The sequence below is a fragment of the Mustelus asterias genome, chromosome 7, assembly GCF_964213995.1.
Source record: "Mustelus asterias chromosome 7, sMusAst1.hap1.1, whole genome shotgun sequence".
Taxonomy (NCBI): domain Eukaryota; kingdom Metazoa; phylum Chordata; class Chondrichthyes; order Carcharhiniformes; family Triakidae; genus Mustelus; species Mustelus asterias.
Window position 1 is genome coordinate 127,484,476 of NC_135807.1, and position 22,141 is coordinate 127,506,616.

The window sequence follows — 22,141 nt, forward strand, 5'->3', positions numbered from 1 at the left end:
TTGAATTGAATAAAAAATATTTGCAATTAAGAATCTACTGATCACCATGATTTGATTTGATTTATTATTGTCACATGTACTAGTATACAGTAAAAAGTTTCATGCATGCTATACAGACAAGCATACCGTTCAGAGAAGGAAAGGAGAGGGAGCAGAATGTAGTGTCACAGTCATAGTTAGGATGTAGAGAAACTTAGTGCAAGGTAAATCCATTCAAAATTCTGATGGCAGCAGGGAAGAAGCTGTTCTTGAGTCAGTTGGTATGTGACCTCAGACCTTTGTATCTTTTTTCCAGCAGAAGAAGGTGGAAGAGAGTATGTCCGTGGGGTCTTTAATTATGCTGGCTGTTTTTTCGAGGCAGCGGGAAGTGCAGACAGAGTCAATGGATGGGAAGCTGGTCTGCAAGATGGATTGGGCTACATTCACGACCTTTTGTAGTTTCTTGCAGTCTTGGACAGAGTAGGAACCATATCAAGCTGTGCTACAACCAGAAAGAATGCTTTCTAAGGTGCATCTGCAAAAGTTGGTGAGAGTCGTAGCTGACATGCCAAATTTCCTTAGTCTTCTGAGAAAATAGAGGCGCTGGTGGGCTTTCTTAACTGTAGTGTCGGCATGGGGAGATTGATTGTTGGAAAAACCCATCTGGTTCACTAATGTCCTTTAGGGAGGGAAATCTGCCGTCTTTACCTGGTCTGGTCTACATACGGTACTGCCCTTTGAAATGGGCAAGTCACTTAGTTCAAGGGCAACAAGGGATGGGCAATAAACGCTGGCCAGCCAGCGACGCCCATGTCCCACGAATGAACAGGAAAAAAATTTCCCATTCCATAATATATTTGGCAATCCAGCACTTGTGTGAGGCTGTTGATAATAATGTTATTTATTCATTACTTCTGCACAGATGCACAGTATGTTCTAAAGATAGCTTCATACCAATCAACTGTGTTCAGCAGCTTTTAATAGTAAAGAAACAGGCAAATCTTTGTCTGCTTGACATGAATTGCACAATCATGTGCCATCCCTCAAGACGCCACAGCAAAGCAAGCAAGCAATTCAGTAAATGCCATGTTTCCTCTTGAGGCTTCTGCTTCACTGCAGACCCGTGGACCCACTCAGGGAAAGAGAATCTTTCCATCAACATCATAATCCAATATGGCACTCAATGAGTTCTAGACTGTCAACTTTGGGTACAAGTTTACCTTAGATTATGGATTCAGACAAGCTGGTGATGCATTGCTGTTCAAGGCTGTCCATTAAAAAAAAATCTATCCTTATATACCTCTGAGACTGGGTACAAGATATTACATTCTGTTCCAAACTGTCTAAAAATATTTACCTCAAGTGCTTTTAACAGCTTTCTTGTCTAATTTAAGACTCATATTTACTGTTCAATTAGCCAAAGAACTTTTGTTCACGGACAATCATACTTTAAATTACAATATTATGAACACAACAAGGAATGATGCATCTTCATCTGCAGCAAGGCACATCTACTTTTCTTTTTTAAAAAGATTATTGCAACTTATTTGTACCTAATGACAAAATCTACATTATACAAAGGCTCCATTCAGTCACGTTTTTTTAGCTGTACGTACCCTGTGGGTTCAGTGTCAGTGGTGACTAACATTATGAATCAAAGTATGGAGCAAGACCTCAGAATCAAACATAAAACTCTTCCCTGCTTTACTGGACATATTGGGCGGAATTTTCCCATCCCGTCCGGAATTGTAGCAGGCGGGACACAGACCATGCAAAGGTCGGTTGACCTTGGGCTGGATTTTCCAGCCATGGGGCGAGCACGGCCGCAAAATCCCACCCATTATCTCTTAGATTGAGATCCATGCTGGTTAAAGCAACAGATTTTCCAAAAATGAAACTGGTAAATGGACATCGCTCAGTAGAGTTTACAAAATTTACTTTTCGCCTAAATGTACCAAAACAACAGAACGTTTCTCCTGAACTCTGGCCTAACATAAAATTGCTGTTTGAAACGTGGCTTCTGATTTCTCCTAAGTTGGCAAAACACTACCAGAAAGCCACTGACGTAGTTCACTGTCTCTGTATTATATAATATATAATAAATACAAAAATATATAATAAACATATACACACACACAATATAGAGAGAGGGACTCCTTTAAGTCAAAATTAATAAGCAATTGGCACAGTAAGGAACTTGGTTTTATTAATGCACAAATACTTCAGCATCAAAGCTCAATGCTTTACAGCAACAAAAACTCGCTTTGTAGGCACTTGTATAATGCCTAATAAGGAAGCAGCAATTAAATGACAAAAGGGATGGCTGATGCAAGGTAAAAGATAATAGTAATGGGACTAGAAAAAATGTGTTAAGTGAGTCCAGAAGATGTAAATGGCAACAGCAGAACCCATTAACACCCACTAGTGTTGGTGAAAATGGGAGTGGTGTTTATCATCCACAGATGTTAAACTCAATGTTGAGGCCGGAAGATTAAAACATGCCAATTCATAGCTGAATTATTGGCCGGGGTTCTCCCAAAAAAATTCTAAATGCCAAATTTGTGTAAAAACTAAAGTAAATCCTGCTGTTTTTTTCAAGCGGATTTTCAAAACGAATCTCTCACACTCTGTGCATCACAGAATGCCCTAACGTGAATCACGATAAATATCTGTAGGCCAGACCTATTCCCGTTGGAGAGGCGGCAGCATAGCACTGAGGCAGCAGCATAACGCTGAGCCAGCCACTATGCATGTGCCAATCTGTCATAGCAGGGATTGGCACATGCACAGTAGCCCCACACTGACAGCCTCCCAATCACTGGCCAGTTCGATTGCTGGCCAGCACAGCAACCCCCATTGCTGCCCCTCCGATCCCCCAACGCCCAGTTGCTGGACTCCCAGACTTCCCTGGGCCAGCACCAACCCACCCCTGCCTCAAACGCACCCCCTCGCCGATGACCAGCCCTGATCGCTGTCCACCCTCCCTCTGTCACTGATACCAAGTGCAGAGTAGCAGCAGGACCCCCAACCCCCACCAATCTTCTCCCCCCCTGCCCCCGCTCCCCTTTACAGGCCCCGAGCCCTCTGGGTCCACCCCCTTGGCACTATCCAATGGGCATTGCTACTTTGCCCCTTAGGCAGTACCATGGCTGGCAATGCCCAGTGGGCACCCCCCTCACCCCTGACTTCCTGGGGGGCCTCCATGGCCTCCCTTCACTCCAACGGGGCTGAGCTGCCAGCTCCCTGTCAGTGGGGAGCTGTTGTAAATCCCACTGGGAGTGAGCCACTCAACCACTCATGACAGGGGGTGGACTAGTAGGCCTGGAGACTTCAATCCCGGGCCTGCTATTAAGATTTAAATGAGGATCATGATATTCAAATCAGCTCCACGCCGATTTCCGGTGGGAAGCTGACGATGCTGGAACTCCGGCGGCCGGAGGCACACAGAGGCCGTGGCGCCAAGCGGGGAGCCCACTAAACGGCTTCCGCTTTTTTTCTCTCGGCCTGCTGCGCTGCTAGAACAGCGCAGCGAGCTGGAAGAATCGCCCCCATTGTTCCTCAAGCTTATGTTGAGTTTCACAGGATCAGTGTGGGAAGGAGTGGGATGGAAAATTAAAGTGACAAGCCAACAGAGGCCCAAAGTCACGTTCACAGACAGAATGGGGATGTTCAGCAAAGCGGTCACCTTGTGTCAACACAACAAAAACAGAAAATACTGGAAAATCGCAGCAGGTCTGACAGCATCTGTGAAAAGAGAATAGAGCCAACGTTTCGAGTCTGGATGACCCTTTGCCAGAGCTGAGAGCAAAGAAAATCAGAAGAGATTTATACTATAAGGAAGAGGGTGGCTTTTAATGGACAAATGGAATTTAAATGATGATGAAGAAAGCTGAAAATGGTGCTAAAAGTGTCCATTAAGTGATCAGAATGTGTGAATGGCAGAACAAAGGTACAGATTGTTAAGGAGTGGGGGTGGCAAGGTGGAGAGTGGGAATGGAGAAGTGGAAAAATGAAAGTGAGAAAGAAAGATGATAAAATCGGATGAATGCGATGAAAAGAAGAAATAGAATGGAAAAAAATAAATGGAAAAGAGATGGAGTTGGAGGGGAGAGTTCATGCTCTGAAATTGTTGAACTCAATGTTCAGTCCGGAAGGCTGTAAAGTGTCCATTCGGAAGGTGAGATGCTGTTCCTCCAGTTTGTGTTCCCTAGAACATTGCAAAAGACCAAGAACAGACATGTGGACAGGAGTGCAGGGTGGTGTGTTGAAGTGGCAAGCGACAGGAAGGTCTGGGTCCTGTTTGCAGATGGACCGAAAGGGTTCAGCAAAGCACCTTGGTGTGTTTAGTCTCCCCAAATGGAGGAGATTGTATCATGAGCAGCAAATACAGTTTTCCAAGTTGTTCGTAGCAGAAACTGGCACCTTGTCAAATACTTTCTAGCAGTCTTTGTCTATCTAAATGCAGTTCAATGAGTAATGGCCTTTCACATAAGAAAAATCACTGCCAGGGCAGGGTGAGCACCTCCACAGGGGTTAAGAGTTTGGGGCCCCAGGGCTCAGAACCCAGCCAGGGAGTGCAGCCTCTTTTATCACTGGGCACTTAGTTAGCACAGTAAGAAGTTTAACAACACCAGGTTAAAGTCCAACAGGTTTATTTGGTAGCAAAAGCCACACAAGCTTTCGGAGCTCTAAGCCCCTTCTTCAGGTGAGTGGCCCACTCACCTGAAGAAGGGGCTTAGAGCTCCGAAAGCTTGTGTGGCTTTTGCTACCAAATAAACCTGTTGGACTTTAACCTGGTGTTGTTAAACTTCTTACTGTGTTTACCCCAGTCCAACGCCGGCATCTCCACATCACTTAGTTAGCACCAGAGTCCCGAGAAGGATGAGCCAGAGGCAGTGCAAAGCAGCAAATGATGCCAAAGGCAGGATGAGGTTAAGACTATAGCCAGCTGGAATCTCCCTCCCTCCCCATGGCCAGAGCCTGAAACCAAGCAGCGGGCTGGAATTGATTTAGGCCCAAGTCATTACATCAGTTACAAGCTCTTAGATTTGATAAGAACTTCCAGCCATCCTGCGCCAGCAGAGATGGTACCTGGAATATGCTCTCCCGGCTGCACGTGGGAGCATCAGCTACTGGGGGAGTAGCAGCTACATCTTCCAACCACAGGAAGTAAATCAGATTGGCAGCAGGTTAAAGAGAGAGGGGCTGAGTGACAGTTGCACCATGCCTGGCGGAGGTCAGAAGAATTAAAAGAACAGAATTCCATGATCCAAAGTCAGAATTTCTCCAACCGAGCCGAAGGAGACATGAAACTTTTACAGCACAGAACAACACTATTCAGCCCAACATATTTTGTGCCAGTATTTTAGCTCCACACGAGCTTCCTTCCACCTAACTTCACCGCAACCCATCAACATAAAGGGGTATGTATTAAAGAGAGTCTTTAAGCAAGGCTAAAAACAATGAACCTCTTCAATTAGATCAAAGAATCCTCACTGAGACACGTGGGGCTGGATTTTACTGAGATCATCAGGACCCCAACATTGGTCTTTACTGTGGGTCAGGAACCCCAGAATTATCATGGTGCGATATGACTCACAATCTTTAAGTAGTCAAATAAGATGCCATCTCTGGAAGCTGCATCCAATTAAGGATAGTTCACAGATGAGAAATGGGAGGTCCACTGGGCTCGCTGCAATGGCTGATAAGCAACCCCAGGCAGAGAGGTGGGAGCTGCTGAGGCAGACAGGGAATTGCAGGGGAATGTCAGAATGGAGACACTCCCTACAGGAGAACACATCTATAGGGTATCTGTGTCCACAACTGTAGCTGTCCCATGCTAGCAGGTCTGTGTTTGTGTGATGGAAAAGAGGTCTCAATGTCCACGGGGAAATATTCGCTCTACGTCAACCCAGTCAATCCCCTTTAGCATCTTATTACTCAATTAGATTTCTCTCATTCTTCAAAATCCAGTAAGTATAGGCCTAAACTGCTCAATCTCTCTTTATAAGATAAGTGCTTCATCCCTGGAATCAATCTAGTGAACCTTCTCTGAACCACTTCTAATGCATTTACAACCTTCCTTAAGTAATGGGAACCAAAACTGTGCACAGTATTCGAGATCCAGTCTCACCAAAGCCCTATAAATTTGTAACAGCACTTCCCTACTTTAATATGCTATTCCATTAGCAATGAATGCCAAAATTTTGTTTGCCTTCCTTATTACCTGCTGCATTAGCATATTAACTTTCTGTGATTCAAACACAAGAACACCCAGATTCCTTTGCATTGAAGTTTCTTTGATTTAGTGTCTCTGCCTTTTGTGTTCCCCATTATTAACTCGCCAGTCTCATCCTCTAAAGGGACCAAGATTGACTTTAGCTACGCTCCTCATTTTAATATACTTGTAGAATCTTTTGCTACCCATTTTTACATTTTGCGCTAGACTTACTTCATAATTTATCTTTGCTCTTTTTATTACTTTGTTAGTAACTCTCTGTTGGTCTTTAAAAGTTTCCCAATCCTCCAGCCTGTTACTGACCTTTATAATAGGTTATGCAGTTGTTTTTGCCTTTATGTTATCATTAACTACCTTGCTTAGCCACTGATGCATTCCCCTCTCTTGCAATCTTTCTTCCTCTCTGAAATACATTTTAGTTGGGAGGAATTCAATATCTCTTTAAATATCTGCCACTATTCATCAACTTTTAATCTTTCTGCCCAGTCCATTAGGGCCAAATCTGTCCTCATGTCTATATAATTATCTTGGTTTAACACTAGAACACAAGTGTGAGACTCTATTGCCCTCAATCTGAATTAGAAATTCAAGTATGCAGCGATCACTCTTCCCTAAAGGATCCTTTACGACAAGATCATTAATTAATTCCATCTCATTACACAATACTACAGCCAAAATAGCCTGCTAATGGTGGGATCTTCTAGTCGCCACCCTGAAGACTGGAAATTCTAGCCCGACATCAACAGACCTTTCAACGGTCCATCAAATTGTCCGTCCTGCCCACGACGATTCCCACAATGGACAGGACCAATAAATTAGTCCCAAATTTTAAACTGTCTAACGTTTCCTGGGTAAGTATCCCAGTAAGCACCTTGGAACCATACTCCCTCAGCTAGAGTTGGAGACATTCACAGAGGGTCCCGGGGAGCAGGGGAATTACCCACTGGATGCTGAAAACTCCCGGACAATTCCCATGTTGGTCTACAATCAGGGCTTCTATAAGGTGCCAAATCACATCTTAGGTTATATGTCCTTCACCAATTTGTTTGAGGTTTACAGCATGGAAACAGGCCCTTCAGCCCAACTTGTCCATGCTGCACAGTTTTTACCATTAAGTAGTCTCAATTGCCTGTGTTTGGCCCATATCCCTCTATACCCATCTTACCCATGTAACTGTCTAAATGCTTTTTAAAAGACAAAATTGTACCCGCCTCTACTACTACCTCTAGCAGCTTGTTCCAGATACTTACCACCCTGTGTGTGAAAAAGTTTCCCCTCTGGACCCTTTTGTATCTCTTCCCTCTCACCTTAAACCTATGCCCTCTCGTTTTACACTTCCCTACCTTTAGAAAAAGATGTTGACTATCTATCTTGTCTATGCCTCTCATTATTTTATAGACCTCTATAAGGTCACCCCTAAATTCCAGGGGAAAAAAATAATTTAAAAATCGCAGTCTATCCAGCCTTTCCTTATAACTCAAACCATCAAGTCCTGGTAACATCCTAGTAAATCTTTTCTGCACTCTTTCTAGTTTAATAATATCCTTTCTATAATAGGGTGACCAGAACTGTACACAGTATTCCAAGTGCGGCCTTACCAGTATCATATACAACTTCAACAAGACGTCCCAGTCCTGGATTCAATGTTCTTCCCAATGAAACCAAGCATGCCAAATGCCTTCTTTACCACCCTGTCCACCTGTGACTCCACTTTCAAGGAGCTATAAACCTGTAATGATTTGGACCAACGATCCAGAGACTGGAGGATTTGAACCATTGTGTACCCAGCCACACTAGCAAACTCTTCAAGATAAATAATCTCTGATAATATGATGAATAAAACCTACACGAATGATTACAGTCTGAACTGCTTGTACAGCTTGACATGTCTTCATTATTCATGACAATGAACAGAAACCAAGAAGATACTTTCTCTTTGAAGCTCATGCAACTTCTTTGAAGTAAGTAAACAAAATGTCAAATTTTAATGCCTTAGCTACCAATGGAATAATGGCTTTTATCAGCCAGACTCTTCCACCTACTGTGATTCAAAATTATTTCCAATACTTTTTACAGGTACTCAGCATCCACAGGCAAACCTGCATTTTCCATGAATCACAACATGATTTCATGAACAAAGTATTTAGGATTGCATTATCATAGGGGAAAGAATTAACTCTTGTAACAGTGAGATGTGGAAATAATACAGCCTTCCCAAAGTATTCTCAACATTTCATTAACCCAACAGAAAAACATGATGGGTCATAACTTCCAAACTCCCCAGCATCAGATTTGGGGAGTACGCCCCAAAGATGCGCTGGAGTACCCCTCTCGGAGCTTCCCAGGTAAGAAGTTACACAGCAATTACTGAGAAGCGCTAACCTACCTCAATCCCCCTCCTCCGATCAGTGCCTCCCCACCCCCCCCATCCCACAAAAGCCCCCACCGCTATCCACCACACCCCTTATACCTGCACCCAAACCCCGCACACCGCCACTCCTGACATCCCCGACCCCTCCGACACCCACTAACCTCCCTCAACCCCTCTCTCTCAGAGAAGCCACAAAAGCATCTTTTTTTTTCAAATTCTCAGGTCCAATCATTCATAATTATATAAAATCGTATTCTCGTTTGCCATCTGCTCCACTCTGAGGGTGATACAAGTAATAAAGCCCTCACAAAAAGGAGACATTTTCCAATACAGAAGGGAAATACTGCGCTTGCCGTGAATCTGAAATCAAAATAGAAAATGCCGGAAATACTCAGCAGGTTAGTTGGTGTTTGTGGAGCGAGAAACAAGAGTTAACGTTTCAGGTCAATCCTGAAGTTAGAGTTTTTCTAATTTTGTGTCAAAATATGAACAGCCATTTTGTTTTTTTTGATAAGAGTGCATTTTAGAACAGGATTATAATTTTTATTAAAAAAGCAACAATGCATATCAACAAGGGAGAAAAATCTACTTTCGTCACACTTACCTTCATGCTCAGTAAGACCAAGTGCAACGTCTGTCGTGGCTTCAATGCCAGTATTAATAGACACGTGACACGTTTTCAGTGAAGACACTGCTGAATGCACAGGGTTGAAGGAAATCGTAGGCATTAAAGTGGACCGTCCAGGCATCCTGTAATAGTATCAACCTGTGCACAGCAATAACAGACAATGAAGCAGCAGCTTTAAGGTAAATCCATAATTCATACATTCCTCACGCAAACAAATATTCCCATTGTTAAATCAGAAGAATATACATCGGTACAGGGGTAAAAACTAAACCACTTTCATAAAACTAAGTTGTCGTCACCTCTAAAAATTCTAACCACCAACAATCAGAATGAAATGGAATCAAATCCGATCAAACAACAGAAAATGCTGGACTCTCCACAGATGCTGTCAGACCTGCCAAGATTTTCCAGCATTCTCTGTTTCTGTTACAGATTCCGGCATCCGGTTTTTAATCAAATCTGTACAATTACATTTGAGAGCTTCTTAGTCAGTCAAGCTCAGCTACCTGCCGACTGAGCTAATGGAAGAACTCAAAGAGTTGGTTGAAAATGTCTCCCTGTGCAGTGCATCATTTATAGATCTGCAATAATGCACATAGGCTAAAGATTGACTGCAGTCATAATGACATCTCTAACTTTTTTGTCCAATCCTTAATCCAGATGATCCAAGAGCACCTGCAGCAGCATCAGTGTCGTCCTCACAGTTGGGTTAGCTAACTCACTACCAAGTTGTCTGAAAGCAAGTAACATTTAGCAGTACACAGGATATTTGTTATCTAATCAAGAACTTCAAGATGATGACAGGTTAATTATGATGATAGTACAAATAGGGATCACTTCTAATGATGAGCAAGACAGCAAGAAGATGGTACAAAATCACAGTAACCAAAGAATTAAATGGGAAGCTAGAATAAAAGTGGTTACACTGAAGTACAGTCTAAAAATCCTTTTAAAAAGAGAAATCAGACAACTAGTTGAAAAGTGGAAGCTTAAAAGATATGTCTCCAGGCGTAACGAGACTGTCCTAAGGACAGAAGAACTAGGAGCAGGTGTAGGTTATCTGGCTCCTCGAGCCTGCTCCACCATTCAATAAGATAATGGCTGATCTTTTCGTGGACTCAGCTCCACTTACTCGCCCGCTCACCATAACCCGTGATTCCTTTATTGTTCAAAATAATTCCAGATTATATTTATTGAATTTAAATGGGGTGGCACGGTAGCACAGTGGTTAGCACTGCTGCTTCACAGCGCCAGGGACCTGGGTTTGATTCCCATCACTATTTGTGTGGAGTTTGCACGTTCTCCCTGTGTCTGCGTGGGTTTCCTCCAGGTGCTCTGGTTTCCTCCCACATTCTGAAAGACATGCTGGTTAGATGCATTGACCCAAACAGGCACGGACTGTGGCGGCTAGGGGAATTTCACAGTAACTTCATTTCAGTGTTAATATAAGCCTTACTTGTGACTAATAAATAAACTTTAAATTCCACCACCAGGTGTGGGGCTGGATTCAAACCCATGTCCCCAGAGCGGCACGGTAGCACAGTGGTTAGCACTGCTGCTTCACAGCTCCAGGGTCCCGGGTTCGATTCCCAGCTTGGGTCACTGTCTGTGTGGAGTTTGCACATTCTCCTCGTGTCTGCGTGGGTTTCCTCCGGATGCTCCGGTTTCCTCCCACAGTCCAAAGATGTGCAGGTTAGGTTGATTGGCCAGGTTAAAAATTGTCCCTTAGAGTCCTGAGATGCGTAGGTTAGAGGGATTAGCGGGTAAATGTGTGGGGGTAGGGCCTGGGTGGGATTGTGGTCAGTGCAGACTCGATGGGCCGAATGGCCTCCTTCTGCACTGTAGGGTTTCTATGATTTCCTTTGTACACTTTCACACTCCTTTGTCCAATTTCATCATCAGCACTGGGTCTCTGGAGTAGTGACAGTACCGCTCGGCGACAGACTCAGATAGTATCACTCGGCTACTGACCAGTGAGGAGAGATTAAGTAGACTAAGCTTATGTTGCCCAAAGTTTAGAAGAATGAGAGGTGAACTCATTGAAACATGTAAAATTCTTAATTCTTACAAGCTAGGTGCTGAGAAAAGGTTTACCCTGGCTGAGGAAGATAGAACATGGGGCCACAGCTTCAGAATAAGGGATCAGTCATTTAGAATGGAAATGAGGATATTCTTTTCCCCTCAAAGGGCTGAGACTCTTTGGAACACTCCATTTTAGAGAGCTGTAATGCTCAGTCATCGAGTATATTCAAGACATTGGTTTTGCGGTACAAAGGGAATTAAGCAATTTGGGGATTGTATAGGAATGTGATGTTGAGTTGGAAGAACCTTACTGAATTACAGACCTGGCTCAAAAACTCCTATCTCCTACGTATGAAGGCAAACATAAAGGCTTGGGGTCCTGTCAACATTCTGGTGTCAGGCGTGATAACTCATGCTCTGAAACGAGCCAATACAGGTACAGCAGCAGCATCTGTGACCATGTGGAAAATTGCTGGGATATATCCTGTCAACATAAAGCAGGACAATTCCACCACATCAGTCTTCTCTCATTCATTAGCAAAGTCACAGAAGATGTTGTTGACAGTGCTATCAAGCAGCATGTATTCAGTGATAGCATGCTCACCAAAGCCAGTTAGAATTCCGCCAGGATCACTTGGCTCCTGACCTCACTATAGCCTTGGTCCAAATATGAATAAAGGATGAATTCCAGAGGCGAGGTGACAATGACTGCCCTTGATATCAAGGCAGCATTTTACTGAGTGTGGCATCAAGGAGCCCGAGTAAAGCTGATGTCAATGGGAATCAGTGTGAAAACTCTCCATTGTTTGGAGTCATACCTAGTTTTTTGGAGGTAAATCATCTCACCTCCAGGACATCACTGCAGGAGCTCCTCAGGATAGTGTCATAGGTCCCATCAGCTTCAGCTGATTTGTCAATGACCTTTCCTTCCATCATAAGGTCAGAAATGAGGATGTTCACTGATGACTATGCAGTGTTCAATGCCATTCATTCAGTATCCTGTATACAAGAGCAGTTCAGAAGCTGGGAGCTCTGCGGGGAGTAACTCATCTCTTGACTCCCTAAAGCCTGTCCACCATCTACAAGGCACAAGTCAGTAGTATGATGGCATACTCTCCATCTGCATGGAATAATACAGCTCCAGCAACACTGCAACAACTCAACACCATCCAGGACAAAGCAACCCACTTGCCCCATCCACCAATTTAAACATTTGCTTCCTCCAACATCAGCACACAGTGGTAGCAGTTTGTATCTGCAACAATTAGCAAAACTCCTTCAACAGTACCTTCCAAACCTTCAACCTTCCTTCATCATTGCTGAGTGAACATCCTGGAACTCCCTTCTTAACAGCACTGTGGGTGTACCTACACCAGATGGGCTGCAAGATTCACAGCAGCAGCTCACCGCCACTTTCATAAGGACAATTAGGAATGGGCAACAAACGCCAGTCATTTCAATGATGCTCACATCCCATGAACAAAAACAAAATGGGGGATTTAAACTATTTGGTTCAAGGGGGGGGGGGAACATGCACAGAATCGATCAGCCAGATGTGGCCTGTTTGTGTGCAGTAATCCTCACCCCGTCCCTAAAATATCTAATCTTTGTTTTCCACAAATGCAACTCAGTATCCAATTATAGAAATGACATGAATGGCAGGATTTTCCAGCCGCGCTCGCTCCAAAACCGGAAAACCCCACCCGAGGTCAAAGGACCTTTGCATGGTCCACTCCCGCCCACTACGATTCCCATGGCGGGCGGGATAGGAAAATTTCCCCCAAAATGTACGAAATGCTCAAGTCAGGCAGCATCTATGGAGAGAGAAAGAGAAACATTTCAGTGCTGATGAAAGGTCGGACTTGAAACATTAACCCTGTCACCACAGGTTGTTGCTGGACCTTGAACATTTCCAGTACTTGCTGTTTCCATGTCAGACTTCCAGCATCCACAATGTTTTAGCTTCTGAATGTTTCAAAAGACACCCTTGTGAAATATTAAGCAAATATTTTTTGATGTATGATTTTGATTTACGATTTTGATCATAGAATCTTTACAGTGCAGAAGCAGGCCATTCGGCCCATCAAGTCTGCACCAACCACAATCCCACCCAGGCCCCATTCCTATAACCTCACATATTTACCCTGCTAATTTCCTGACACTAGGGTCAATTTAGCATGGCCCATCAACCTAACCCGCACACCTTTGGACTGTGGGAGGAAACTGGAGCACCCGGGGAAACCCACGCAGACACAGGGAGAAAGTGTAAACTCCACACAGACAGTGATCCGAGGCCAGAATTGAACCCTGGTGCTGTGAGGCAGCAGTGCTAACCCACTGTGCCATCCTTTGAAACAAAAGGATCCACTGCTTGCTGAAGTCCAGGCCTGCGGCGTTCAAGTCAGGCGACCCTGACCTATACAAAAAATGATGTGGAGATGCCGGCGTTGGACTGGGGTAAACACAGTAAGAAGTTTAACAACACCAGGTTAAAGTCCAACAGGTTTATTTGGTAGCAAAAGCCACACAAGCTTTCGAGGCTCTGAGCCCCTTCTTCAGGTGAGTGGGAATTCTGTTCACAAACAGAACTTATAAGACACAGACTCAATTTACATGAATAATGGTTGGAATGCGAATACTTACAACTAATCCAGTCTTTAAGAAACAAAACAATGGGAGTGGAGAGAGCATCAAGACAGGCTAAAAAGATGTGTATTGTCTCCAGACAAGACAGCCAGTGAAACTCTGCAGGTCCACGCAACTGTGGGAGTTACAAATAGTGTGACATAAATTCTGATTCTAGGATCGCATGATAAAGACTCAGGAGGAAAAAAGCAGAAATATTTATGTGAAATAGTGTGACATAAACCCAATATCCCGGTTGAGGCCGTCCTTGTGTGTGCGGAACCTGGCTATCAGTTTCTGCTCCGCGACTCTGCGCTGTCGTGTGTCGCGAAGGCCGCCTTGGAGAACGCTTACCCGAATATCAGAGGCCGAATGCCCGTGACCGCTGAAGTGCTCCCCAACAGGAAGAGAACAGTCTTGCCTGGTGATTGTCGAGCGGTGTTCATTCATCCGTTGTCGCAGCGTCTGCATAGTTTCCCCAATGTACCATGCCTCGGGACATCCTTTCTTGCAGCGTATCAGGTAGACAACGTTGGCCGAGTTGCAAGAGTATGTACCGTGTACCTGGTGGATGGTGTTCTCACGTGAGATGATGGCATCTGTGTCGATGATCCGGCACGTCTTGCAGAGGTTGCTGTGGCAGGGTTGTGTGGTGTCTTGGTCACTGTTCTCCTGAAGGCTGGGTAGTTTGCTGCGGACAATGGTCTGTTTGAGGTTGTGCGGTTGTTTGAAGGCAAGAAGTGGGGGTGTGGGGATGGCCTTGGCGAGATGTTCGTCTTCATCAATGACATGTTGAAGGCTCCGGAGGAGATGCCGTAGCTACGGCATCTCCTCCGGAGCCTTCAACATGTCATTGATGAAGACGAACATCTCGCCAAGGCCATCCCCACACCCCCACTTCTTGCCTTCAAACAACCGCACAACCTCAAACAGACCATTGTCCGCAGCAAACTACCCAGCCTTCAGGAGAACAGTGACCAAGACACCACACAACCCTGCCACAGCAACCTCTGCAAGACGTGCCGGATCATCGACACAGATGCCATCATCTCACGTGAGAACACCATCCACCAGGTACACGGTACATACTCTTGCAACTCGGCCAACGTTGTCTACCTGATACGCTGCAAGAAAGGATGTCCCGAGGCATGGTACATTGGGGAAACTATGCAGACGCTGCGACAACGGATGAATGAACACCGCTCGACAATCACCAGGCAAGACTGTTCTCTTCCTGTTGGGGAGCACTTCAGCGGTCACGGGCATTCGGCCTCTGATATTCGGGTAAGCGTTCTCCAAGGCGGCCTTCGCGACACACGACAGCGCAGAGTCGCGGAGCAGAAACTGATAGCCAGGTTCCGCACACACAAGGACGGCCTCAACCGGGATATTGGGTTTATGTCACACTATTTCACATAAATATTTCTGCTTTTTTCCTCCTGAGTCTTTATCATGCGATCCTAGAATCAGAATTTATGTCACACTATTTGTAACTCCCACAGTTGCGTGGACCTGCAGAGTTTCACTGGCTGTCTTGTCTGGAGACAATACACATCTTTTTAGCCTGTCTTGATGCTCTCTCCACTCCCATTGTTTTGTTTCTTAAAGACTGGATTAGTTGTAAGTATTCGCATTCCAACCATTATTCATGTAAATTGAGTCTGTGTCTTATAAGTTCTGTTTGTGAACAGAATTCCCACTCACCTGAAGAAGGGGCTCAGAGCCTCGAAAGCTTGTGTGGCTTTTGCTACCAAATAAACCTGTTGGACTTTAACCTGGTGTTGTTAAACTTCTTACTGTCTATACAAAAAAGCCAGATACAATCTAAAGAGATCCATCAAAGATGCCAAAAGACAGTACCGGACCAAGCTAGAGTCCCAGGCTATCCACACAGACTCCCACCGACTATGGCATGGTCTGCAAGACATAACAGGCTACCAAGATGAAGGCATGTAAAATCGCAGGCTCCAATGCGCCTCTCCCTGACGAATTCAATACATTCTATGCCCGTTTTGAGCAAGAGGTCAGCGAGAGCATGCCCTCCACCCTGGAAGCCCTGGATGAACCTATATCTGAGGTCACCATTGCAGATGTCAGAGCAGCTTTCTCGAAGGTCACCTCAGAAAGGAACTGGCCCGGATGGGGTGACCGGATGAGCACTCAGATCCTGTGCGGATCAGCTGGCGGGGGTATTCACAGACATCTTCAACCTCTCTTTACAACAATCTGAGGTCCCTATCTTCTTTAAGAAGACGACCCTCATCCCGTTACCTAAGAAAAACCAAGCACCGTGCCTCAATGACTATTGTCTGGTGGCTCATAATGACATCCATCATTATGAAGTGCTTCGAAAGTCTAGTCATGGCACGAATCAATTCCAGCCTTCCGGACTACCTGGATCCACTATGGTTTGCCTACCGCTGCAACAGGTCCACAGTAGACGCCATCTCCCTGGCCCTGCACTCAACCCTTCAACAAAGAATAACAAAGATACCTATGAAAGACTGGTATTTATTGACTACAGCTCAGCCTTCAACCCTATTATTCCCACAAAACTCATCTCCAAACTCTGTGGCCTGGGCCTCGGCACCTCCCTCTGCAACTGGATCCTGAACTTCCTAACTCACAGACCACAATCAGTAAGGATAGGCAACAACACCTCCTCCACGATTATCCTCAACACCGGTGCCCCACAAGGCTGTGTCCTCAGCCCCCTACTATACACTTTACACACCTATGACTGGGTGGCCAAATTCCCCACCAATTCAATTTTCAAGTTTGCTGATGACACCACCGTAGTGGGACAGATCTCAAACAATGACAAGACAGAGTACAGGAATGAGATAGAGGATCTGGTGAACTCTATGAACGGTGACAATAATCTCTCTCTCAATGTCAACAAAACAAAGGAGATTGTTATCGACTTCAGGAAGCATAAAGGAGAACATGCCCCTGTCTACATCAACGGGGATGAAGTAGAAAGGGTCAGGAGCTTCAAGTTTTTAGGTGTCCAGATCACCAACAACCTGTCCTGGTTTCCCCAATGCTGACACTATAGTTACAAAAGCCCAACAATGCCTCTACTTTCTCAGAAGACTAAGGAAATTTGGCATGTCAGCTATGACTCTCACCAACTTTTACAGATGCACCATAGAAAGCACTCTTTCTGGTTGTATCACAGCTTGGTATGGCTCCTGCTCTGCCCAAGACGGCAAGGAACTACAAAAGGTCACGAATGTAGCCCAAACCATCACGCAAACCAGCCTCCCATCCATTGACTCTGTCGACACTTCTCGCTGCCTCGGCAAAGCAGCCAGCATAATTAAGGACCCCACGCACCCCGGACATACTCTCTTCCACCTTCTTCCGTCGGGAGAAAGATACAAAAGTCTGGGGTCACGTACCAACCGACTCAAGAACAGCTTCTTCCCTGCTGCCCTCAGATTTTTGAATGGACCTCCTACCTCGCACTAAGTTGATCTTTCTCTACACCCTAGCTATGACTGGAACGCTACATTCTGCACTCTCTCATTTCCTTCTCTATGAACGGTATGCTTTGTGTGTATAGCGTGCAAGAAACAATACTTTTCACTGCGTGTTAATACATGTGGCAATAATAACTCAAATCAAAGACTTGCCACTTAAACCCAGCAGCATGTTTGGGCTGTGTTTGTGTTGAGTTGGTCACTCAGCAATGAGATGACAAGGGGAACATGTCCCTGCCCAGTAGCTGCTGTTTACCTCCCAGCCTGGCTGACGGTAAACATTTACTGTGCTGTTGATAAACCGTACTTTTGTAAACTCGTAAACACACAGCCAGCGCACAAAACAAAGCCACGCTTCACATCGCTACTGACGATGACTGATTCACTAAAAATAAAGAAGCTCACTCACAGCTGGCCCAGGCCTCGCTCTCCCCCCGCCGCCGCCTTACAGTTCAAATGGCCGGCGCCGGGCCGCGCCGTGCACTCCGGGACTTGTAGTCCGCCGCCTTCCCGGCCTCCCACTCTCCTACTCCCGCCAACCCGGCCAGCAAGACTACAACTCCCAGCAGGCTCTGCGCTGCAGGTGTCCCTCCCCCTCGCACTCCATCTTGCCCTTTCTGTGGCTGCTCCTCATGGCGGCCCCTAACGTCCACTCCCAGTCAGTGACCGAGCGCTATTGTCACTAAGTCTAGAAACCCAGATCAGTGCTCTGGGGACACGGGTTCGATCCCACCACGCGCCAGGTGGTGGGATTTTAAATTCAACTAGTAAAAGCTGGAATTATTTCGTTCATTTTTATTAGTGTCACAAGTAAGGCTTACATTAACACTGCAATGAAGTTACTGTGAAAATCCCCGAGTCGCCACACCCTGTTCGGCTACACTGAGGGAGAATTTAGCATGGCCAATCCACCCAACCAGTGCGTCTTTAGCCTGTGGGAGGAAACCGGAGCACCCTGAGGAAACCCATGCAGACATGGGGAGAACGTGCAGACTCCGCACAGACAGTGACCCAAGCCGGGAATCGAACCCAAGTCCCTGACGCCATGAGGCAGCAGTGCTAACCACTGTGTCGCCGTGCCACCCTAATTTGATTTGATTTATTATTGGCACATGTATTAACACACAGTGAAAAGTATTGTTTCTTGCACGCTATGCAGACAAAACATACCGTTCATAGAGAAGGAAATGAGAGAGTGCAGAATGTAGTGTTACAGTCATAGCTAGGGTGTAGAGAAAGATCAACTTAATGCAAGGTAAGTCCATTCAAAAGTCTGATGGCAGCAGGGAAGAAGCTGTTCTTGAGTCGGTTGGTACGTTACCTCAGACTTTTGTATCTTTCTCCCGACGGAAGAAGGTGGAAGAGAGAATGTCCGGGGTGCGTGGGGTCCTAAATTATGCTGGCTGCTTTGCCGAGGCAGCGGGAAGTGGAGACAGAGTCAATGGATGGGAGGCTGGTTTGCATGATGGATTGGGCTACATTCACGACCTTTTGTAGTTTCTTGAGGTATTGGGGAAGGTATCAAGGTCAAGGATGGGTACCGGTAGATAGGAAGGTGGGTTGAAGTGTGTCTACTTCAATGCAAGGAGCATCCGGAACAAGGTAGATGAACTTGGGGCGTGGATTGGTACTTGGGACTACGATGTTGTGGCCATTACGGAGACGTGGGTAGAACAAGGACAGATGGTTGTTGGACGTTCCAGGGTATAGATGTTTCAGTAAGTGTAGGGAAGCTGGTAAAAGAGGTGGAGGAATAGCATTGTTAATCAAGGATAGTTTAACGGCTGCGGAAAGGCACTTCGAGGGGGATCTGCACACTGAGGTAATATGGGCTGAGGTTAGAAATAGGAAAGGAGCGGTCACGTTGTTAGGAGTTTACTATAGGCCCCCAAATAGTAATAGAGATGTGAAGGAAGAAATTGCTAAGCAGATTATGGATATGTGTGGGGGTCACAGGGTAGTTGTCATGGGGGACTTTAACTTTCCAAATATTGATTGGAACCTTTGTAGGTCAAATAGTTCGGATGGGGCAGTTTTTGTGCAGTGTGTGCAGGAGGGTTTCCTGACACAATATGTGGATAGGCCGACAAGAGGTGAGGCCACATTGGATTTGGTACTGGGAAATGAACCGGGCCAAGTGTTAGATTTGGTTGTGGGAGAGCACTTTGGAGATAGTGACCACAATTCGGTGTCTTTTGTTATTGCAATGGAGAGGGATAGGGCCGTACGGCAGGGTAAGGTTTACAATTGGGGGGGAGGTAATTATGATGTGATTAGGCAAGAATTAGGGGGCATAAGTTGGGAACAGAAACTGTCAGGGAAAGGCACTCATGAAAAGTGGAACTTTTTCAAGGAACAAATACTGGGTGTCCTTGATAGGTATGTCCCTGTCAGGCAGGGAGGAAATGGCCGAGTGAGGGAACCATGGTTCACGAAAGAGGTGGAATGTCTTGTGAAAAGGAAGAGGGAAGCTTATGTAGGGATGAGGAAACAAGGTTCAGATGGCTCGATTGAGGATTACAAGTTAGCAAGGAATGAGCTGAAAAAGGGGCTTAGGAGAGCTAGGAGGGGACATGAGAAGTCCTTGGCGGGTCGGATCAAGGAAAACCCCAAGGCTTTTTACTCCTATGTGAGGAATAAAAGAATGACCAGGGTGAGGTTAGGGCCGATCAAGGACAGTAGTAGGAACTTGTGTATGGAGTCAGTAGAGATAGGCGAGGTGATGAATGAATACTTTTCTTCAGTGTTCACCAAGGAGACGGGCCATGTTTTTGAGGAAGAGAAGGTGTTACAGGCTAATAGGCTGGAGGAAATAGATGTTTGGAGGGAGGATGTCCTGGCAGTTTTGAATAAACTGAAGGTCGATAAGTCCCCTGGGCCTGATGAAATATATCCTAGGATTCTTTGGGAGGCAAGGGATGAGATTGCAGAGCCTTTGGCTTTGATCTTTGGGTCCTCACTGTCCACGGGGATGGTGCCAGAGGACTGGAGAGTGGCGAATGTTGTTCCTCTGTTTAAGAAAGGGAATGGAAATGACCCTGGTAATTATAGACCAGTTAGTCTTACTTCGGTGGTTGGTAAATTGATGGAAAAGGTCCTTAGGGATGGGATTTACGACCATTTAGAAAGATGCGGATTAATCCGGGATAGTCAGCACGGATTCGTGAAGGGCAAGTCATGCCTCACAAATTTGATTGAATTTTTTGAGGAGGTAACTAAGTGTGTTGATGAAGGTAGGGCAGTTGATGTCATATACATGGATTTTAGTAAGGCGTTTGATAAGGTCCCCCATGGTCGGCTTATGATGAAAGTGAGGAGGTGTGGGATAGAGGGAAAGTTGGCCGATTGGATAGGTAACTGGCTGTCTGATAGAAGACAGAGGGTGGTAGTGGATGGAAAATTTTCGGATTGGAGGCAGGTTGCTAGCGGAGTGCCACAGGGATCAGTGCTTGGTCCTCTGCTCTTTGTGATTTTTATTCATGACTTAGAGGACGGGGCTGAAGGGTGGATCAGTAAATTTGCTGATGACACCAAGATTGGTGGAGTAGTGGATGAGGTGGAGGGCTGTTGTAGGCTGCAAAGAGACATAGATAGGATGCAAAGCTGGGCTGAAAAATGGCAAATGGAGTTTAACCCTGATAAATGTGAGGTGATTCATTTTGGTAGGACTAATTTAAATGTGGATTCCAGGGTCAAAGATAGGGTTCTGAAGACTGTGGAGGAACAGAGAGATCTTGGGGTCCATATCCACAGATCTCTAAAGGTTGCCACTCAAGTGGATAGAGCTGTGAAGAAGGCCTATAGTGTGTTAGCTTTTATTAACAGGGGGTTGGAGTTTAAGAGCCGTGGGGTTATGCTGCAACTGTACAGGACCTTGGTGAGACCACATTTGGAATATTGTGTGCAGTTCTGGTCACCTCACTATAAGAAGGATGTGGAAGCGCTGGAAAGAGTGCAGAGGAGATTTACCAGGATGCTGCCTGGTTTGGAGGGTAGGCCTTATGAGGAAAGGTTGAGGGAGCTAGGGCTGTTCTCTCTGGAGCGGAGGAGGCTGAGGGGAGACTTAATAGAGGTTTATAAAATGATGAAGGGGATAGATAGAGTGAACGTTCAAAGACTATTTCCTCGGGTGGATGGAGCTATTACAAGGGGGCATAACTATAGGGTTCATGGTGGGAGATATAGGAAGGATATCAGAGGTAGGTTCTTTACGCAGAGAGTGGTTGGGGTGTGGAATGGGCTGCCTGCAGTGATAGTGGAGTCAGACACTTTAGGAACATTTAAGCGGTTATTGGATAGGCACATGGAGCACACCAGGATGATAGGGAGTGGAATAGCTTGATCTTGGTTTCAGATAAAGCTCGGCACATCATGGGCCGAAGGGCCTGTTCTGTGCTGTACTGTTCTATGTTCTATGTTCTTGGACAGAACAGGAGCCATACCAAGCTGTGATACAACCAGAGTGTCTTCTATGGTGCACCTGTAAAGGTTGGTGAGAGTCGTAGCTGACATGCCAAACTTCCTTAGTCTTCTGCGAAAATAGAAGCGTTGGTGGGACTTTCTTAACTATAGTGTCAGCATGGGGGGACCAGGACAGGTTGTTGGTGATCTGGACACCAAAAACTTGAAGCTCTCGACCCTTCCTACTTTGTCTCCATTGATGTAGACAGGGGTATGTTCTCCTTTACGCTTCCTGAAGTCGATGACAATCTCCTTCATTTTGTTGACATTGAGGGAAGGATTATTATCGTCGCACCAGTTCACCAGATTCTCTATCTTATTCCTCTACTCTG

General features: G+C 45.5%; 1 protein-coding gene across 2 annotated transcripts in view; it reads right to left on the bottom strand.

Annotated features, from left to right (window-relative positions):
- Positions 1 to 17,861, bottom strand: part of nsmce2 (NSE2 SUMO ligase component of SMC5/6 complex) — a 167,395-nt gene extending 149,534 nt beyond the window's left edge. The window contains exons 1-2 of one of the 2 annotated variants that reach the window (XM_078216814.1): positions 17,758 to 17,861; positions 9,193 to 9,354 (exon numbers count right to left, since the gene is read on the bottom strand). In XM_078216814.1, the coding sequence (XP_078072940.1) occupies positions 9,193 to 9,337 (145 nt within the window). In that variant the 5' untranslated portion in view covers positions 9,338 to 9,354; positions 17,758 to 17,861. Of the gene's footprint in view, positions 1 to 9,192; positions 9,355 to 17,655; positions 17,705 to 17,757 lie in introns of those variants that run through there. The other variant, XM_078216815.1, reaches the window with a different exon arrangement.
- Positions 17,862 to 22,141: the final 4,280 nt, after the last annotated feature.